This window comes from Mirounga angustirostris, unplaced genomic scaffold (genome assembly GCF_029215605.1).
Source record: "Mirounga angustirostris isolate CCGP_5_RB_7025 unplaced genomic scaffold, mMirAng1.0.hap1 SCAF_4, whole genome shotgun sequence".
NCBI lineage: Eukaryota > Metazoa > Chordata > Mammalia > Carnivora > Phocidae > Mirounga > Mirounga angustirostris.
The window spans coordinates 95,679,278-95,699,259 of record NW_026991712.1 but is presented as its reverse complement, the minus strand read 5'-3'; the positions used below and the strand labels follow the sequence as shown (position 1 = coordinate 95,699,259).

Below are 19,982 nucleotides of genomic sequence, written 5' to 3'. Positions count from 1 at the left end.
TATATTATCAAGCTTTTTGATCCTTGGCAATCTGTTGTATGAAAAATGGAATTTTATTGTTATTTAAAAATTAAGTTAATGTTTTTTCATATGTTTGAAGACGGGCTTTTTCTCCTATAACTTAGCCTGTCTTTCCACTGGATTATTTTTTTTTTTGTTTTGCTTACTTACTAATTTATAAGAATTTTGTATAAGAAGGAAATTTGCTTTTGTCAACAAATATTGTTCCAAGACTGTAATTTTCTTTTAAACTTTGTCTGTTGTAATTGTGTTGTCATGTTCTGTCATTCGAAGTCTTTTGTAGTCAAATCTAAGAATGTTTCTTCAAGATTACTGTTTGTATCTTGATAAGAAAAGCCTTCTTCCTCCAATACTATAAAACAATTTTAACATCTTTTATTCTAATACTAGCTGGATATTTTTATACTTAAATATCTGATCATCTGAAATTTATTTTCAGGTAAGGAATATGGCAGGGATCAAGGATCAACATTTATTTTTTTCAGATGTCCAGTCATTTGTTCTGTAACTATTTATTGAACAATCCATTATTTCCTCATTTTTAAAAAAAACTTGTTTATTGGGGCGCCTGGGTGGCTCAGTCGTTAAGCGTCTGCCTTCGGCTCAGGTCATGATCCCGGAGTCCTGGGATCGAGCCCCGCATCGGGCTCCCTGCTCAGTGGGAAGCCTGCTTCTCCCTCTCTCACTCTCCCTGCTTGTGTTGCCTCTCTCGCTGTGTCTCTCTCTGTCAAATAAATAAATAAAATCTTTAAAAAAAACAAAACAAACAAACAAAAAACTTGTTTATTGGTAGGTAACTTATATGGTAAGGTGTATAATCTTAAGTATACAGCTAGATTGATTTCTACATATGTTGATAAGTCTTTAAAGGACTACCCATATTAAGATGTAGAACATTGCCAGGGCCTCAGAAGGTCTTCTGTGCTCACTTCAGTCAGTACTCTCTCAAAGGTAATCATAATTCTGAGTTTTATCACCATGTATTAGTTTGACCTATTCTTGAAATTCTTATCAATGGAATCTGATAGTATGTAATTTTGTGTCTGGCTTCTTTTGCTTAAAATTATGGCTGCGACATTCGTCCATTTTGCTGTGTGCAGGTGAGTTTTATCCTTATAGTGTTGTCTAGCATTCTAAGACTGTACCGAGATTTATGTAGCTATTCTAATCTTAATGGACATTTGGGTTGTTTCCAGTTTGGGGGCTATTATGAATAATTCTTGTATAGATCATTTGGAGGACATAAGTATTCATTTCTGTTGGGTATGTATCCAGGAGTAGAACTGTTGGATCCTAGCACATACATTTGCTAACTTTAGTAGAAACGGCCAATTTCCCAAAGTGGTTGAACCAATTTACATTCTCACTGGAGTGTATGAGAATGTCCACATGTCTACGTTTTTTTTTTTTTCCCCAACACTTAATAGGGTCAGTCTTTTTCATTTTAATCATTCTGATGCAATTGTAATAGACCATGATTTCTTAATTTGAGTATTTTGACATTTTGTTCCACTGTGAAAATGTCTTAGAATGACCACCATGGCAAAGGAAAGAGGCTAGATATGGAATAAAAATATCTGAGTTCAAGTTTTGACTCACACTTAATGTGGAGAAACGTGGGGGTGCCCAGAATAACCTTTCTGACTCACTAGTATATGGGAATATGATGATAGCTGCCTCACAGATTATTACAAAAATTGAATTGCTGTTTTAAAATTATTATGAAGATTAAGTGATCTAGTATATTTAATATATAAGTACTCGAGCAGACAAGTACTTATTGAGATCCTACTATAAGCTAGGTGCTATTCTAGGCACCCGGGATAAATTAGTGAACAAAACAAAGATTTCTGTTTTCCTGGAACTTACATTCAAAGGTCAAAACAGAGAAAAAATAATATATAATTATTATGTTTATAACAAAGTGGTAAGTGCTGTGGACAAAGGAAAGAAAAGATAGAGCAGAGTGAGGAGTTCTAAGAGTTAAGAGGATGTTCATTTTTAGATAGGAAGGTAAAGTAGAGCACACTGAGAAGTGACATTTGAGCCAATGCCAAATGGAGGCGAGAGAATGAGCCACACAGGTATCTGGTGGAAGGGCACTCTAGGCAGGGGGAGAGCTGAGGTGAGAGCATGTCCAGCATGTTGAAAGATTTGCAAGGCCAGCATAGTTGGAGTGGAGACAAGTGGGTCGGTAGGGGGCAGTAGGAAAAGAGATCAGAGAAGTAACTGGATGATGGTGGTTCTGTTGGTCATTGTAGGAACAATGGCTTTTTTTTTTTTTTTTTTACTCTGAGTAAAATGGGGATACAATTGGTATTGAGCAAGGAGTAACATCTTGTTTATTTTTTTAAAAGATTTTATTTATTTATTTGACAGAGAGAGGGAACACAAGCAGGGGGAGAGGGAGAGGGAGAAGCAGGCTCCCCGCTGAGCAGGGAGCTGGACGTGGGGCTGGATCCCAGGACCCTGGGATCATGACCTGAGCCAAAGGCAGACGCTTAAGGACTGAGCTACCTAGGCGCCCCTTATTTTTTTTTTTAAAGGATCACTGTGATTGCATATGTCTAAGCCAGCTCTGCTGCCATAACAAAATACCATAGATTGGTGACTTAAACAAAATAAATTAATTTTCTCATAGTTCTAGGGACTGGAAGTCGGAGAGCAGGGTGTCAGCATGGTTGGTTTCCGGTGAGAACTCTCTTCTCTCTTCCTGACTTTCAGCCTGCCTCCTCCTTGCTGTGGGGAAGCAGAGGAGAGATCGCTCTTCTGAAGAGGCCATTAATCCTACTGAAGTAGGGCCCCACACTTGTGACCTTATTTAAGCTCAATTCCCTCCTTATAGGTCCTGTCTCCAAATACAGTCACACTGGGGGGTTAGGGCTTCAACATACAAATTTGGGGCAGATACAATTCAGTCCATAGTAGCTTGCAATTTGAAATTTTTTAATCTCAACATTCTCAAACACTCCACAGTTGAAAAGAATGCCTTGAAAATTAACCATGTAATGATCGTCTTAATGGTTCCGAAGGTTTGCTATTGATATAATCAGTTACTCTGTTTTTCCTATTTATGCCTATCAAACTGTGAACAGACAGTATTTGTTTACATTGATTTACTTGAGATGTAATTGTCATACAACAGTTTCAGGTGTACAACATAATAATTTGATATGCGTATGTATTGCAAAATGATCACCGCAATAAGTCTAGCTAACATCCAGCACCACACATAGTTACAATTTTCTTTTTCTTGTGATGAAAACTTCTAGGATCAACTCTTAGCAAACAGTTATTATATATTTAAATGTGCCAAGATTAGGTTCTAAAGCACAGAAGCACCTCCTCAGAACCCACTTTATCTAGAATGTTGCCCTGCTTCTGGAACAAAATTCAGCTCCTCTTCTCCTTCACTCCAAATCCAACAAGGTCACACTCCATTTTTGAATGCAAAATATAGACTTTAGATACTCTTGTTAAATGTTAAGAAAGGCACACAGTACCCGGACTTTGAATGGGGTGTGTTTTATTTTAAGCTCATGTGGTGTGTTTCCAATCATTTTTACTGTGAAATTTGGGAGTGTGCGTTTGGAAACACTTCACCTAAGTTTAGCCAAATAAATGAGAATTTTCCTTCTGTTGAAGAAAGGGAGCTTCACATCATGCTTTGTATTAGAATTCATGAAAGGCACTGTTTATTTACATCTAATCTGCAGTGAAAAGACTCAAGGGCCTGAAGTTTTCCAACTAGTCAACAAAACTAAAGATTTTGTATGGTAGTGAAGCTCTTTAAAAACAAAGTTTGTGAGTTCCTTTATAAGTCTGGAAACAAATTCTACTTCTTAAAACAACACATCCTGTAGATTAAAAGAACAGTATGTTGTTTCACAAACTTTAAGGTCACTGTATACTTCAAGTAGATGTTACTTTCTTAAAAGATTAAAGAAAAACCTTGAACGTAGCGTTTCGTCTCTCCAGGCGTGCTACTCAATAAACACAGCAAAAGAAAGAACCTGTATAAATTTAAACTTAATTAAATATTTTCCCCACTTTTTATTTTCTAAGTTCCTCTTACTGGGAAGGGACATTTCAACAAAGCAGTTACATTTCACAAAGCTTCTCATTAAATACAACTGTAACATATTTCTTTAACTGTGATCAGTCTCAGAAATTAAAACTATAATTTCTGATTTCCACAGTGCACTTGATAAATTTTCATTTTGTTTCTACCCTGGTCCATGGCACTGAGCTTTCTCAGTGGGTTCCTGTTCCAGGTTTTTATCTGGCTTCCCTGATTCCACTGTCACCCTCTTCCTTCTCCATGGAGCCATCAGAACTATCAGTCTAAAATGTCAATCAGATTCTACCACTCCTCTCCTAAAAATTTCACAGTGTCTGAGGTCTCTTTGTTGGCCTGGAGTGTTCAGGTCTCCAGGCTTCACTTGGCTCCCTCTTCCTTGTCATTCATGTCTCAGCAAAACTGTCACCTTCGCAAGCAGATCTGCTCCATGATTTCCATCTGATGTAACCTGTGTCTTCTCCTAAATACCCATCATTTCATTCTGTTTCATCTATTTTAATTACAGTACTATTACTACTGGAAATTTTCTTGATCATTTACTTGCTTTGGGCTTGCTGTTGATGGAGTTCAGGATGTGATACCCTAAAATATGGCAGCCTGGCGTATTGAATATTTTAAACTGAAGCAGTTTGAGAAAATAGGAGAAGCAGTCTGTCTGACCTTCTCCCTGCCCTTCTTCTCTGAAGCAGATCATAAGACCCTCATAGGAGAGGTGCCCTCTCCATACCTGGAGTAAAAAGGAGCATCCAGATATCCAAGATGGAGAGATATCAACAAGAATCTGAGCGAACAGAATTTGCTGAGTTTCCTGGGTTTACTACTCTCAGCTCATATTCTTTGCCCTATCACATCTTTCCATGACTTTCAACTCTTCATCAAAAACCACTCAGGTTTAATAATTTCTTCTGGTCTTTATTTCCTTTATGAAGGCTCCTGTGTCACATAAAACTTATATTAAATAAAGTTGTGTGCTTTTCTCCTGTTAATGTGTCTTTGTCAGTTGAATTTTCAGACCCAGCCAGGGACCCTAACAGGGTGGAGGAAAACTTCTTCTTCCCCTGCACTGTCTTCTTCCCCATGAAACGAGGGACCTTGTAAGTCTGTTCATTGCCGTAAACCAACACCTAAAACAATGCCTGTTTATAATGGGTACTCTCTGTTTTTTGAATGAATGTGTATAACTCTACTAAAGACAAAGTACCCAGACCAATGGGGGATGCACAAATGAATCCGAGATTGACACTGCTCTCAAGGATCTTGAGGTCTGTTGGAAAACAAAACACATAGAGGTAACATGCTGGTAGTTCTGGAGAAGGAAGAACTGACATCTAGCTACAGGAAATAAAGGCTGGCCTTGAGTAGGAGATTGTATTTAAGCTGAAAGTTGAAAGATAGGTATTTTGGTATTTTCTATTTCATTCAATGTTCTCTTTGTCCTGCCTTGTTAGATGAACTTGACATCTGACTGCTTAACTAACCCCCCTTTCAAAGCATGTTGGCACTGCACTTGGTTTTGAATGTTTCTATTGTTCTGTGAATTTGGGCTGGATTCATTTGGTCATTTGCAGGTAAGTGTGCCCGTGGCCAAAAATGCACGTTTATGTATGAGACATAGTAGTACAGATTTTAGACAATAAATTAGTTTGTTTCACGGAAGTAAAATCTTCCATGTAACTGCTTTTGTAATTGAGCATATTTTAGCATTAGCATACAAATTAGCCCATAGACCTAGGCAAATAAAAATGCTAATAAAATGTAAAGATAGAATAGAACATTAATACTGAATTTGGTTAGGTTATTAATATATCATTTCCATAATACCAGTAAATATGGACATTTTTGTCCAAACATGAAAGATTTCGGTGACCAGAATTTTTAAAATTCAAGATAATTTTATTATATAATCTGTGGGAAGAAAAACAGGATGAATGTTGTTCTATTCTGCAGGGAAGGCAAATATTTGTTTTATCTGTATACTCTACTTCTCCCCCACCCTCTGCCACCACCAATACTTGAGAATGACTTCATCTCAATAATGATTTGATTTACTATTACTAGAGATTCAAGTTTTTATAAAAGAAACAATTGAGAGTATAGAAATAAATAAAATTGAACACTTCTCCCTACACGTGCCTTGCTTTGGCACCAAGCCATGCACGACTCCAGGGGCATGATCCACACGGACGCCGATGTGAGTGATGGCCCCAGAGCTGTCAGCACACAAACCGTACCACCATACAAGGCACCTCTGATTGTACAGAGGAGTAAGCGAGCATGGGTCATTTCAGAAAAATTGGCAATTTATACCTGCCATTCTGAAGTTTTCGAAGTAGAAGGGTTTATTTAACTCTCATTAGGAGCACTCTGCACAATATCATAAGACAAAACCAATTCCCCACCTTGTCAGAAGAAATATATACTAGAAGCAAATCAATGCAGTCTCTTTGTGGAGGACACTGTGGATTGCTTACCTAAAAGCCCAGTCTTTCCTTCTTCATATTTGAGAAGAGACCCCCCCCCCCCAAGTTCAGATATTGTGCAGCCGTGCAGTTTATAAGACACTGGATCTCCTTTTGAGCACCAGAGGGTGAAAATGGGTAAGGGTATTTCATCACTCTTTGTACCTTCGGTGTAGGAAAGGGCATTTGGGAAAGTTCTGCCCAATAAGCTGGAGGGAGAGACTTGCCTGGAGCCTTTGTGGAGAGGTTTCCTTGATTTCTGAAAAAGAAATGGGGAAAGGAGACAACCACTTCCCCCCTTTCTGCCTTTAGACATTATGATACTTGTGTTGGCATCTCTACAGCCATCTTGGGACCTAACTCCTGTGGTATGCAGCATCTTGAAACATATCTATGTTTAACTTATGGATGGTTAGAAGTAGCTCAAAGAAACCTTGGAGATCATCAAATTCAACAGTATCCCTTCTTTTTGTTAAACCAGTTTCCATATTGTTTGAGTTATTAATACTCCCCAGTGGAAATCATAACTATTTTTATCCAACTATTAAGTCTAGGAAGCAGTGATAAACATAGATACAATTTGATTATTTGCTTAGGTACCATTTTACAGATAGACACTCGTAATGTGACTCTTTTAATTATGCAGTAATTTCCAGAATAATATCCTACCAGAATTAATTCACTGGCATCGGCAGCTTATTTCTAGAATTTTTAAAAAATGGAACCTAGGCTTACTAAGATGGGTGAATTTAATACTTAGAGAGTTACAAAGGTGATGAACAATGTTTTTTGCCTTGTCATAAATATAACTAGCACAAACTAATTTATTGAATGTTTGCTTTTATGCTAGACCATATGTTAAGTGCTTTCTTGACTCAAATAGCTCCATTCAGTTTGCACAACAACCTAGCTAAGATTGTTATTATGCCCCTTTCATGGATGAGGAAATGGAGTTTAGGTAAGGTTAAGTAGTTTTCTCAAGATTACAAAGCTAGTAGTAGAAAAACTGGGATTTGCAGTCTGACTCCAGAGCTCAAGATCCTAATCACTGCAGTTTTCTGCCCAAGAGTCAAGATAACTTCTTGGTTGAGGCATGTGGCACACACTATTGGGTACCTACTTGACACCTATTCTTTCTCCTCTCAAACAGAACCCCTATTTTGTTTGGGGTGACTCATGATCAATTTAATGAACTGTGGCAATCTCATTTTCTTTTTGCCACTGGGCTGCAGTGGGCATGTGACCGTTTTCTGGCCAATAAGGGAGATTCTACTGGTTGGGGTGGGGGTTACTGTCTGGGAAAGGTTATTCTCCTTCATAAAAATGGGAGCAGCACTGCCTTTCCTTCCCTTCCTGCTTGTACAGTGACCTCTGAGGATGTCCTATCTGGAGCTGTGGCAGCCACATTGCAATCAAGAGGTGATAATCCTGGAGATAGAAGCCAACATGCATATGATGGTAGAGAGCAGGCACAAAAAGAACTTGGGTCCTTAGTGACATGATTGTGGTGCTGAACTAACCCTGGGACTACTTAACATCTGAACCTTGTGTTAAAGATAGAATAAATGACCTTATACTTTAAGCTATTACATATTTTGTTCCTTGTGGCCAAAAGTATCCTAATGGATACAATCTGGGCAGGAAAAGACATTTCTCAGAGGTGCTGTGAAAGCAGATGATGTGGAGGTTATCAAGATCTCATCCAGGAATCTGTTAGTGTAGGTAATACTTCAGAAAAAAATATTCCAGCTTTGCCTCAGATCTGGGTAAATCGGAGCAATCCACATGTCTGTGCTGGATATTTCCCCCTTTTCTCTCCAGATGCAGGGTTTCCTCTTCTCTGTGTGACTGACTGAGATGGACTGCAGCAAAGGGTTCTCTTGCCCTCTGGCTTCTGGTTGGATTTGGCCACCGGGATGTACCAGCAGGAGACTGGAAGAGGGGGGTGAGTGAGATATAAATCCCCCAGCTTTCTCCTTGGACAATTACTTAGGCTGACTGCATCCCTTGACTGAAGTTCACAGGCTCCTGTCCGGCTGCCTTTCTGGTGCTGAATTTTGGTTCCCTCCCCTTCTACAGACCTAGGAGCTTGTAGCCCTAGGGTTCCACACTACCCTTGTGGTTTCCCACAGCCTGCCCACATCTTTGCAAAGTACCATTTGTTTCCTGCTAGGCTCTGACTGATACAATGGTGTGAACAAAATCACTGCAGTGGTTGAAACTTGGTCCCCTCTATCTTATACATGATGAGATGCCGTGGAGTTATTCATAGTGTAAATAAGGGCTTTCCTCAACCATTAAAGGGAGACAGGAGACTATATAATTAGGAGTCACTCTGAAAAAGTAAGACAAAGTATCATAGCTCAAGAAAAGTTTCTACTTGGAGGACAAGAAATCAAAGGCTACCTGGAAGAGATGGCATTTGGACTGAGAATGGATAAGATTTTTAAAAGCCAAAAAGACTGGGAGAGTGTGAGTCAAGTGAGGGAAGACAGAATGCTCAAGAGTTTTTGAAAAAGTAGTGCTGGAAGGGACCTAAGATGTTCTTTATTCAATGTTAGTCCTCCCTCCACCTCTTTCACAGATGAATAAACTTGAAGCTGAGATTTGGCCAAGGTCAAACAGCAAGTAAGTAGCATGCAGGTCTGCTGGTTCCTGGGCTAGTTCTAATCCTACCTTCTACCTCCACATCACCCTACCTCATCTCAGGCAGTCTGTGAACTTGTCAGTCTCTCCCACTAGACTCTGACCTCCTTGACGGCTGTTTTCTTCATCTTTGAAACCCAGTACCTAGCACAATTTCTGACATAAAGTCATCGTTAACATCACCAGCTACCAAAAGGTAAGCACCCACCTTCTGTGAGGTACTGCGCAGATATTTTATATGTACCTCATGAAATCTTCACAACTGCTTGGAGGGGTATAATTATCTCCACTTTTCAGCCCAAGATGCAGCGGCTCAGAGAGGTTGTCTAATTTGCCCCAGGTCGCACAGCAGTGTGCAGGACTCTATCTTACCTTCCATCATGGGCGTCCAATAACATTTGCTGAATGTGTGAGTGAACGAACAAGAAACATCAATTGATCGGTTGTGACAGGCCATCCTGGAGAGCCCGCCACCTCGGGCAGTAGACTCGGCTCGTCGTCTCCCCTCCAAAGTACACCCTCTCCTGGAAGCGCCCCGTGCAGGCTCCGGGGCTCCACCCCCTGCTCCGCCCGGCTCTCCAGCCACGCCTCCACCTCGGAGTTCTCTCCGCTCTTCCGTGTCCGAGTTTTCGCTTGGCTCCAGCCGCGGTAAGGAGGGCCTCTCTCGGCCCTGCGATGTGTGGCCGGTTCCATTCCCCTGCCCCTCCCTTTGGCCTCGCTCACTCTTCAAACTTCTTTTTTCCACCCTCTTTAAACTTCACTCATCCTAGTGCCCGCCTTCTCCACTCCCACCGACCAATAGGTGGTCCTCACTCTCGCCGAGGATCCGCCCCCTACCCGCTGGGGGCCAATCCCCGGCGAGGGAGACGAGTGCTGGGGCTCGTTCCCAAGCGCCTGGCCTGTGACGGCAGCGCGCCGGGCGCCGCGCGGCAGGAGGGGGCGGGGCTCTGGATGAGGGATGGGCGAGGGCGGGGGGGAAGGGAAGAGGGAGGCGGAGGAGGTTGCGGCGGGTTTGAAAGCGGCAGTTTCCTGGCAGCTTGGGCAGGCGTTGGTCTCCGCGCTCCAGCTCCGCAGCAGCCGCGATCGATCCTGCGACGGGTCTTCGCGCGCTTCTGCGCGTCCCCGACGGATTTTTCCCGTTCCGGCTCTTCCCTGTTCACCTCCCCGCCCCCCTGCTTCTGTCTTTCCCGCCGCTCCGGCGAGGAGCCCGGGGGCCAGCCGGCGGCCGTGACCCCGCCCGAAAGGAGCTGCCCGGGGACAGTTCCCCTCTCCTTTCTTCAGCCTAGCCCGGGGTGGTCCTCGCGGAGCCCGGCAGCCCCGGGGAGCGCAGCCGGGAGGGGCGTCCGAGGGGCGTCTCGGGGCTTGGAGCAGCCCGGCCCCAGCGGGCTGCGGTCGGGGGTGGGGGCGCCGGAGCATCGAGGCCCCCTCGCTGGGCTGCACGGGCCGCCGGGCCCCCAGGCTGAGAGGGGGCCGGAGCGGCGCCCCCGCCGCCCGCGCGGGGTCTCCCCCATGGTGCAGCGGGGTTCGGGATGTCGAAGACGCTGAAGAAGAAGAAGCACTGGCTCAGCAAGGTGCAGGAGTGCGCGGTGTCCTGGGCCGGGCCCCCGGGCGACTTGGGCGCCGAGATCCGGGGCGGCGCGGAGCGCGGCGAGTTCCCTTACCTGGGGCGGCTCCGGGAGGAGCCCGGCGGGGGCACCTGCTGCGTCGTCTCGGGCAAGGCGCCCAGCCCTGGGGATGTGCTGCTGGAGGTGAACGGGACGCCTGTCAGCGGGCTCACCAACCGGGACACCCTGGCTGTCATCCGCCACTTCCGAGAGCCCATCCGTCTCAAGACTGTGAAGCCAGGTACGCCGGCCCTGCCTTTCTGTCTCGGGGTTTGTGGGGGAAGTCGGGGTGGGCGTCCTGGGAGCGGCGGCCACTCCTCATCGCTTATCGCCCTGGGTAATCTTAGACTTCCAGGGTGCGCCGGACTCCCTGGCGAGGGGGAGGGGTGGCGGTGGTGAGTCCCATTTTGCTGATAGGAAAACTGAGCTCTGGTTTGGCGGGGCTGCTCTGCAAGCTGTCATAGTATTGCAACCAGAAGCTGGGTTTCTTAGATTTGTAGCCCCGTCTCCTACCGAGAGTTTCTGACCGGAGAGAAAAAAAAAACAAAAACAAACAGAAAAAACCAGCCTTTTCAGCTGCTCCCCTTTGTGGAGAAGGTTCTCACGATTGTAGCATATTCTTTGGAACAGTCTTACGCATTTTCTAATAGGGAGAGAGGTTTTGTACTACTGAGGCACTTGGTGCCAAGGTTACCACCTAGTGTACCTAGGAGGGCTTAGCTGCTTCAGTGTTGCTTGCACGCTAGCAACACCTTGGAGCTGACAGCCTAACTCAGTTCAGATGGTTTCAGGTGTCTGGGTATCGATGCTGTACAATATATGTGGCCGAGTAGTGTGTTCTTGCCGGGAGCTGTTAGTCTGGGCTTCGGAAGAAGACCTAGGTGTCTCTTCGGAGTAAAATCTTTTATAAATCTTTGATTTTACACACATTTTGTAGAAGTGGTGGGTAAAACGGACCCCCGTTGCCCTGGTGTCTTTTATGCAAGTCAAATCTACTGCAAAGCACGTTACGTTTATGTTTCAGAGCATTGATCAGACTGCGTACAGTGAAATCTGATAGTATGCAATGGTTCTTATGTATTTGTTATCTACAGCATTGTTGGTCGGTTCAGCATTGGTTAGAAGGTGGCTCTGTTTTCTGAGATGCTTGTAGGAGAGAGAATTATAACAACGTTATTAGAAATCAAACTAGTTTCGCTGAGTGTGCTTACTGAATATATAGTGCATCAGAATATAATGCTGTTTAGTTGTGACTTGGGCTGGAACGATCAGTCCATCCCTTCACTGCAAAATGCTAGAAAATTCGGGAGAAAAATTTAACATGTTCTCTCCCTCACAGTGTTTTTTCTTTCTCAGCAGCTCACTTTGGAAATTTCTCTTTCATAGTCCTTGGGCTTAACGGGGACTGATGGTTTGTGGTGCAGTATACGTATGTGTGAGTATTGTAGGTGTATACACACACACATGTCTCTACAGTCTTAAAATTTTCTTCATGTGGTCTGTTTCATCATATTCATTTTAAGCTTACAGTTTATGTAAGGTTTTCTTTTTTATTGCTAATATAAAAAACTTTGGTAGACTTTAAACATCTTTTTCTGTATAGTTTTGCAAATTAAGAAATTCTTAACTCAAACTTTCAGAGCCATATGTGAAAGGTGGAGGAAAGGTTTTGGGGGCTGTAATTTAGCGAGTCAGGCACTGTCTGTAATATGCAAAAAAACTATATAATACACGGTTTACTGGTGTAGGTGCCATTTAGTTCAAATCCCCTGAGTCAGGGAATAATGAGAACATCTGCATCATTGTGTTTTGTTTTGATTAGTTGGGGGCATAAATGAGAATGTAACTGTTATTTTCAAAAATAATTTAAGATTTAATAGGTTGAGGAAGTCGATACATCCTCAAAGTATTGTGATTCTTTTAGAAGACTGGGGAGATCTTTAATATTAGTCTGATCTGCATGTTATATATTTTCTCAACGTTTATATCAAATTTAAGAAAATAATTCGAAGTTTAGAGTGTATTCAGTAATATAGATTAGCTGTGTTGAATAAACATCATATGCCCCAGAATGTAGTTGACATTTTTGTAGTAATAAAATTTTTCCCTCTTGACAAGTGCAGGTACTTTCCTACTTTAAATGTTTAGCCAAAAAAAAAAAAAAGGAATAATTTATATTAATGGGTTTAGCATATTTTCTGATCATTAATAATAAAAGTTCTGAATACTACACTTATTTTTTTTAAAGATATGCTCTGCTTCAGTAATTTCTAAAGGATACCACTATGTGTCCTCTAAGATTATTGTTCTCATTTCTAAGTAAGTTGTAATTTAAAGTTATTAATTTCTCAAAGAATAGTATTCTTAGTTTCTTAATAGCCTCATGTTAAGCATTACGTGAAATGGCTTTCTTAAATGGCTTTGCTTAAACAACATTTGTTATAAAATAGCAAGATTTTTGCTGGTTAAGCCCAAGACTTCAAATATTAGAAATTAAGGAACTAGAAGAGGTTATTCCTAGAACTTTGGGTGTGATTAAAAACAGCATAAATATCATCTCCGGAGGAGGCAGGATTCCATACTGTTAGGCTTAAATTTGAAAAGTATGAAAATTCGAAGTAAGGAAATTTAAAAAGGAATTTGCTCTGCACATTGCTTTTTTTTATTTTATCTAAGCTTTGTGAGTGAAATGGATTTTCCATTTCAATAAGGAATTGTAAAGTGTACTTTTCACTGTCTCTTGTCTTGATTAGTAACTCTTTGTAAAACTATATTCATAACATCATTTAGAAACTAGTACAGTGCAAGAGTATATTTAACATTTCTGTAGGATGTAATATTAGTGTGGAATGATCTCGCATTCATTGTCTTCTGACAAAGTCCATGGCAAAAGGATGAGTATGGATCCTTTCTAGCTTTCTCCTTTTTTGTCTAGTACATGCTAAGGGGAGCTCAGCCAAAGCCAGCATCAACACCCGGATGACTTAAGGAAGGTTCTCTCTGGCAGTGACTGTCTTCAGCTTTGATTTGGGCTTTAGTACTTTTTTTTTCTTACTTGCAAATTCCATTAAAGATTACAACAACAACAACAACAACAACAAAACCTCTTTAAAATATGGGAGGTTTTCTTTTTCTTGAGAGAATTAGGGAATTTCTTACTGGAATCTTATTCTTACTTAGTATTCACATAATACATAGCAGTCAGTACATTCCTGCTTCGAGGACAGTCTTTAGTTCTACCTAGTCCTTGGTGCAACTGGTCACCTGTTTCTTAAGTACAACCCTGCCTTTTTTCTTCCTTCCTTCCTTCTTTCTCTCTCTCTCTTTCTTTCTTTCTTTCTTTCTTTCTTTCTTTCTTTCTTTCTTTCTTTCTTTCTTTCTTTTATCTGCAGAGAAAAAAGTTTTCAATTGAATTTGATCTTTGTAGTTTCACAGTAGTAAAGGAAGTTAAACTTTGGACCTCTGATGAAATTGTTTCATGATCTAGTCCTGTGACCTAGATTAGTTTCTTTGATTTTATTTCAGAGCATATTTTTAAGCAATTTCTTTTCTGGTTAATGATAGAAGTAGTTAATTTTGTTCTAAAATTCTAAAAGTCTATGAATGCACAGACTTTTATGGCATATTCACTTCTTCATATACTTTAAAACACATATATCAGTGGTGGCAAATTATGTGGATTGTATTCCAGAGATTAAGTATTGATACATTAAGAACATGAAACCATTGGCTACTGCATTATTATGCACACAGTGCTTTCAACTACCTTAAGTCCACTACTGTATCTAGAGATGAAAATCATGAGGAACAATGTTACTGTTTAAACAAAAACTAATTTGAAATAGATCTTGTTTAATGCCAGTTAATCGTAGGTCAAAGTTTGCCACTGACTCTTTGAGACATCCGACTTATAGGGGAATTTTGTTAAAATGAGCACATTCCTAGAAATCCATTCGCCATTGGTGAAGAAACATTACTAGAAGCTTTTAAGTAAGGGTGTTTATATTATGCCAATAATGAATAACTTTACCCCTTTCTTTTAACTCTTGGGTCTTTTTGTCTTTTTGGTTTAATGGATAATTTGGAACTTGTGAGTTTTGTTTAGGTGGTTGTCATATTTGAAGAAGGGAAGGGTGAGAGGAATTAGAGTTTAATTGCTAGCCTCCTAGGTTTCCAATACAAAAACTTCTTTTTTAACAATAGAAACTAGAGATGGGGTGAGGCAGCATCTTTGTTAGGGAAAACACATTAAATTTTGATAAACCTTAAATTGGAAACTTTCCTGTCCTCTTAAAATTTGGTAGCAATTTTTTGGGTCTAAAATTGGTCTCAAGTAACTCAAGTAACTTCAGGTTCTGGACTCCATTCATTGACACCTTCAGTTCATGTGAATAATGGGCTTATGTCATAGAGGCAGAAGAAACACTTAATAATTGGCCCTTTTCAGTTTTCAGATCATTTTTATTTTATTCAGCTGAATGCTAAAACTGATTTTCATGGAACATAACTGTGTTCCTGGGGAATATAATTGTCTTTCCTCTGAGATCCTGGGAGGTACTTTATAAAACCTCTTATAAGAGACAAATTTCAGTGTGTGTGTGTTTCTTGGTCTCTAATTTCTGTAAATTGATGGTAAAACAAATCTACATTTGCTCCAGTATCTGACTTGTGAAGTCAGTGCATAATCTTAGGTGAATAGTTTCATATAATATCTTTACTATATAACCTCTAAGTGCTTTATAAATTTTGTGAGCACTTAGGAGTTTGGGGAGTGTGTTGTAGGAGAATTTCATTTTTATGAACCACTTCTGTATTAGTTACCAATTCCAAACTCTGCCAATTCCTAAGTCAGTTTTTGGTTGTTTGTGATTTGACAGAGGATAAGTGTTTTGGTATTGAAGACTAGAACTGTGACCCTTTTAATTAATTAAGCAGTTTTGTTTCCCCTCTGAATTTTTGAGAAATAATTTCCTTACAGTACTACATTTTGGCAGAGAGAATGAATGCCCTTTATTTAAAACTGCTCCTAAGGGTAAGATTTTCAGTGGCTCAGAGGCTAGTGTTATGAGAGATGTGTTTGTGGGAGGAGTTGCTCTTCTCCTTGAAAGAATATTATTTAGAATGTTTCCCCCAAAAGGTGGCTTATTTTATTTTATAAAGAGAAAACAAAAAGTTCGATTACTGGCACACATTCATTCCCTCAACAACCATTTGGTGGTGTACCAATGTGAGTTAGCACTGGCAATATAAAAACAGATAAAAAAATGAATCAAATTATCTGTCTTCAGGAAACTCACACTTTAATGGGAGCTTAAGGTTTCATTGGTAAAGAATACCTGTAGTAAGAGTTTTACCTTTTTCACTCTTCTAGTACTTAAACTCTTTAGGTAAGTTTGAGTATGAATTTTGGTGGAAGCTAGACTAGACTAACTGGTTGCCAAGCATAAATGTTCTAAAAAAATGGTGTGGAACTACTTCTTAGAGAGGATTTGGGTTTCCAAGTCATTACAAAAAGAGGGAGATCAAATATAAATACAATTATCTTTTGAATAACCTTTAGTTAAATTGCCCTTAAAATGCATTATATCTGTGTTTTATTCACAATGTATTTTATAAATTCTGTTTATATTGTGCCATTTCTAGGACGAGTTCTTTTTGCCTCTTTACCCCCCTATGTTGGAACCAATTGCTATGTTTTGGTTGAACACCAGATGAAATAGTTTGCTTGCTTTAAAGAGAGTTTTTTTTTGTTTTTGTTTTTTAAATAAAACCCATCTTTTAATTTTAAGAAATTATCCTCATCTGGGTGTGCATAGTGAATCTGTACAAGTTAAATGTGCCCATGAGGTGAAAGAAAGCTTTCATTCCTTTTTGTGTCTTGTTAGGGTCCTTGCCTGGTGCCCTGATTTTCTGCCTTGGCTAGCTGAGGAGAGAACTGTGAAGAATTTTGAACTGAGCCTGGCTTTGACAGATGGATAGGTTTTGGTTGAGTGAAGTTAGTATCCTCTCAGTAGTATATAAGAAAGGAGGAGGAAAAACGTGGGGCAAGAGTGTTCAATACAAGGGCGCCTGGGTGGCTCAGTTGTTAAGTGTCTGCCTTTGGCTCAGGTCATGATCCCGGGGTCCTGGGATCGAGCCCCGCGTCGGGCTCCCTGCTCGGCAGGAAGCCTGCTTCTCCCTCTCCCACTCCCCCTGCTTGTGTTCCCTCTCTTGCTGTGTCTCTCTCTGTCAAATAAATAAAAAATCTTAAAAAAAAAAAAAGAGTGTTCAATACAGATAGGTCTTCAGTATACTCCCATCTCTATCGTGTGTGTATATGTGTGTAAAACCTTATTTTGTATAAATGCAGAAAATCCGCATTATAGAATAATTGGAAAATGGAGAATAATTGTTTAAATATGTAGGTAGTTCTAATATGAATCGTCTTATATAAAGTTTTTTTTTTTAATTGGGACTTGAAATGTTTTTTCTTCTAGAAATAATGCTAGTAAAGTGCCTAATGCCATTTCTACCTTCAGCCTTATTCAACTCGTAATGAGTATTTTTATTTAACCCATAATGTAGCTGAAATATTACTAGTAGTACTGTGCTTTATGGTAATAGGCTTTCTTGTGTTGCCTTGGAAGCCTAGCCAATTTTATAGGAAAATGCAATTTGCTAGTCTAGTAAAAAGAGAAATGGAAAATAGATTTCCACCTTACCTCCCCCTTCTCTTTTGTTAAAGTCGCAGTTGACTAGCTTCCAAGAAAAGGGTAGCACCATTATATTTTCATCCCCACCCCCTCACCCCCAGCCTTAGCAGTGTGTCCTGATGCAGTTACTCTGCAGTGTTTCCCAGGAGCTGTTTTGCCTGCCCCCCCCAATTTCAGTCATCCCCTCATGGCCAGGGGAGCATGAATTACATTTTGAGGACCATAATTTGACTTGTAATAGCTGAGAAAGGACAGATGGTGCTCGTAAATTGTAAGGTACCTTGTTTTAGTAATACTTATGCTGGAGATAATTGTTTTAGAGACTCAGAAATATAGAGGGTTAAACTTTTTGCTATAATGTATTTGGAGTTTAGGGTTTTAAAAAATATTATGGAATGCAAATTGGAAGGAAATTTTGCTTCAAATTTATTAAAATTAGCATCTATTCTCTTTGGAGGCTGTCCTTGTCTTGGGTATGCATTATGAACAGTAACTGATCTACTTAATTAAAACTTTCCAGTATCTTAGGTTCTTTGCTATTTTTTTTTTTTGAGATAGTTTTAAACACATAATTATTTTTCTTGCTTCCAGGAAGTTTGTGAGCAGGTACCCTGTTTCTCATTTGTTGTTCTGATTGGGAATTATATGTGACTATGAAAAATATTTTTGTTTTCCTTTTAAGGAATTTATTTATTTATTTTAGAGAGAGAAAGAGAGAGAGTGTGAGCAGGGGGGAGGGGCAGATGGAGAGGGAGAGAGAGAAAATCTCAAGCAGACTCCTTGCTGAGTGCTGAGCCTGATGCGGAGCTCAATCTCACGACCCTGAGATCATGACCTGAGCCAAAATCGAGTTGGACACTTAACCAACAGAGCCACTCAGGCGCCCCCCCCCCCAATGGGGTTATTTATATCCACATGATGACATTTAACAGAAGTAGTTTTATGGAATGAAAATACTCTGAAAGGCAGGGAAAAAGGAAGTATTTATTAATAAATGCTTTATTTCTGACCTTCATCAAAGAGAGTTAAGTGAAAATGGCTTTTTTCCCTTTAATAAAATACTAAAAAAAATCCCCTTTAATGGAGTAGCCCTAGAGATCTATTACTCTTTGGATGTGGTTATCTAGTTTGCAACAGGTATCTGGTGATAATGTAGGTCAGATCTCATCAGGAAGGGAAAAAAAAACCATCCTAATTCACATGTCAGTTTCTATGTTTGTAAGGATTCCGTAGCAAGTGACAGGAACTACTGAGGTTAATCTAGGCTAGGAAGTTTATTGGCTTACATACATGAAAACCCACACCTAGGGCTATAACAGCTATATTCATGCTCTCAAGTGATGGTTATTGGGACTATCACTTGGCTCTTTTCCTCTGAGTTGACTTCTTTTTCAGCTCAGTTCTCAGTGTAGCAAGAAAGGTAGCTCTGAACCCCCAAGTCACACGGAGTCCTTAAAGCCTCTCATCTTTGTTCTGGAATCCAATAATGAAATTTCACGTGGGGACTTTGTGCCCATCTCTTGGACCAGTTGTAAAGAGAGGGCAGTGAGGTATCATGATTGGCCAGGCCTGAGTGACATGTCTACTCTTGCAGTTGGGTATAGAAAGCACAGTGTGATTTATAACTGTCCTAGAACCCCAGGAGATAAGGGATGGGTAGTTCCTCAAAAGATGAGATGCTGGGGAGACAACACTACGGGAAATGGCCTCTTTTAAAACATTTAATCTCTCCTGCTTTGAAGCCAACAGCAGTACACAGTTGTCATAAAGCTATCATTTTTTAAAAACCAGATATTGACTATAGACCAAAACTGAGGCACTGATTTTACTTAAATAGTTTACTTAAGTAATATAGTTTTTGAAGTTTTTAATCTAAAGGCTGCTTTTATCTAAATGCTTTTCTCTTGGGGCGCCTGGGTGGCTCAGTTGGTTAAGCTTATCCAACTCTTGATTTCTGTTCAGGTTATGATCTCTCAGGGTCGTAGGATCGAGCCCTGCGTCAGGCTCTTTACTCAGCAGGGAGTCTGCTTGAGATTCTCTGTCTCCTTCTCCCTCTGCTTCTCCCCTCTCCCTGCACATGTGTGTTTGCATGTGTTCTCTCTCAAATAAATCTTAAAAGATATCAACATCTCAATTTTTTAATGTGTGCAATTAAAAAGTACTGCTTGTGGTTTTTCAGTTTTGTTTTGTTTTTTTTTTAAGATTTTATTTATTTGCGAGAGAGACAATGAGAGACAGAGAGCCTGAGAGGGAGGAGGGTCAGAGGGAGAAGCAGACTCCCTGCTGAGCAGGGAGCCCAATGTGGGACTCGATCCCGGGACTCCAGGATCATGACCTGAGCTGAAGGCAGTCGCTTAACCAACTGAGCCACCCAGGCACCCCAGTTTTTCAGTATTTTTTAACATCAAGATTCTCTAAGTCAGTGCTGCTTGTTCTTAGGTGGATAGGATACTTTGGAGGATCATTTAATTATCTTTGG

The 19,982-nt window shown here is 40.5% G+C and overlaps 1 protein-coding gene and 1 long non-coding RNA gene across 5 annotated transcripts in view; one reads left to right on the top strand and one right to left on the bottom strand.

The window, feature by feature from the left end:
- Positions 1–2,401: 2,401 nt before the first annotated feature.
- Positions 2,402–10,102, bottom strand: LOC135364134 (uncharacterized). The gene is made up of 3 exons (XR_010410782.1): positions 9,580–10,102; positions 6,574–8,493; positions 2,402–5,366 (listed from the first exon to the last, which is right to left on the bottom strand). It is a non-coding gene; the product is annotated as an uncharacterized LOC135364134 (long non-coding RNA).
- A 133-nt stretch (positions 10,103–10,235) lies between these two features.
- Positions 10,236–19,982, top strand: part of MAGI3 (membrane associated guanylate kinase, WW and PDZ domain containing 3) — a 237,126-nt gene continuing 227,379 nt past the window's right edge. For 3 of the 4 annotated variants that reach the window (XM_064588608.1, XM_064588607.1, XM_064588611.1), the window contains exon 1: positions 10,239–11,052. In XM_064588608.1, coding sequence (XP_064444678.1) covers positions 10,737–11,052 — 316 coding nt within the window. In that variant the 5' untranslated portion in view covers positions 10,239–10,736. Of the gene's footprint in view, positions 11,053–19,982 lie in introns of all 4 variants that reach the window. The other variant, XM_064588609.1, reaches the window with a different exon arrangement.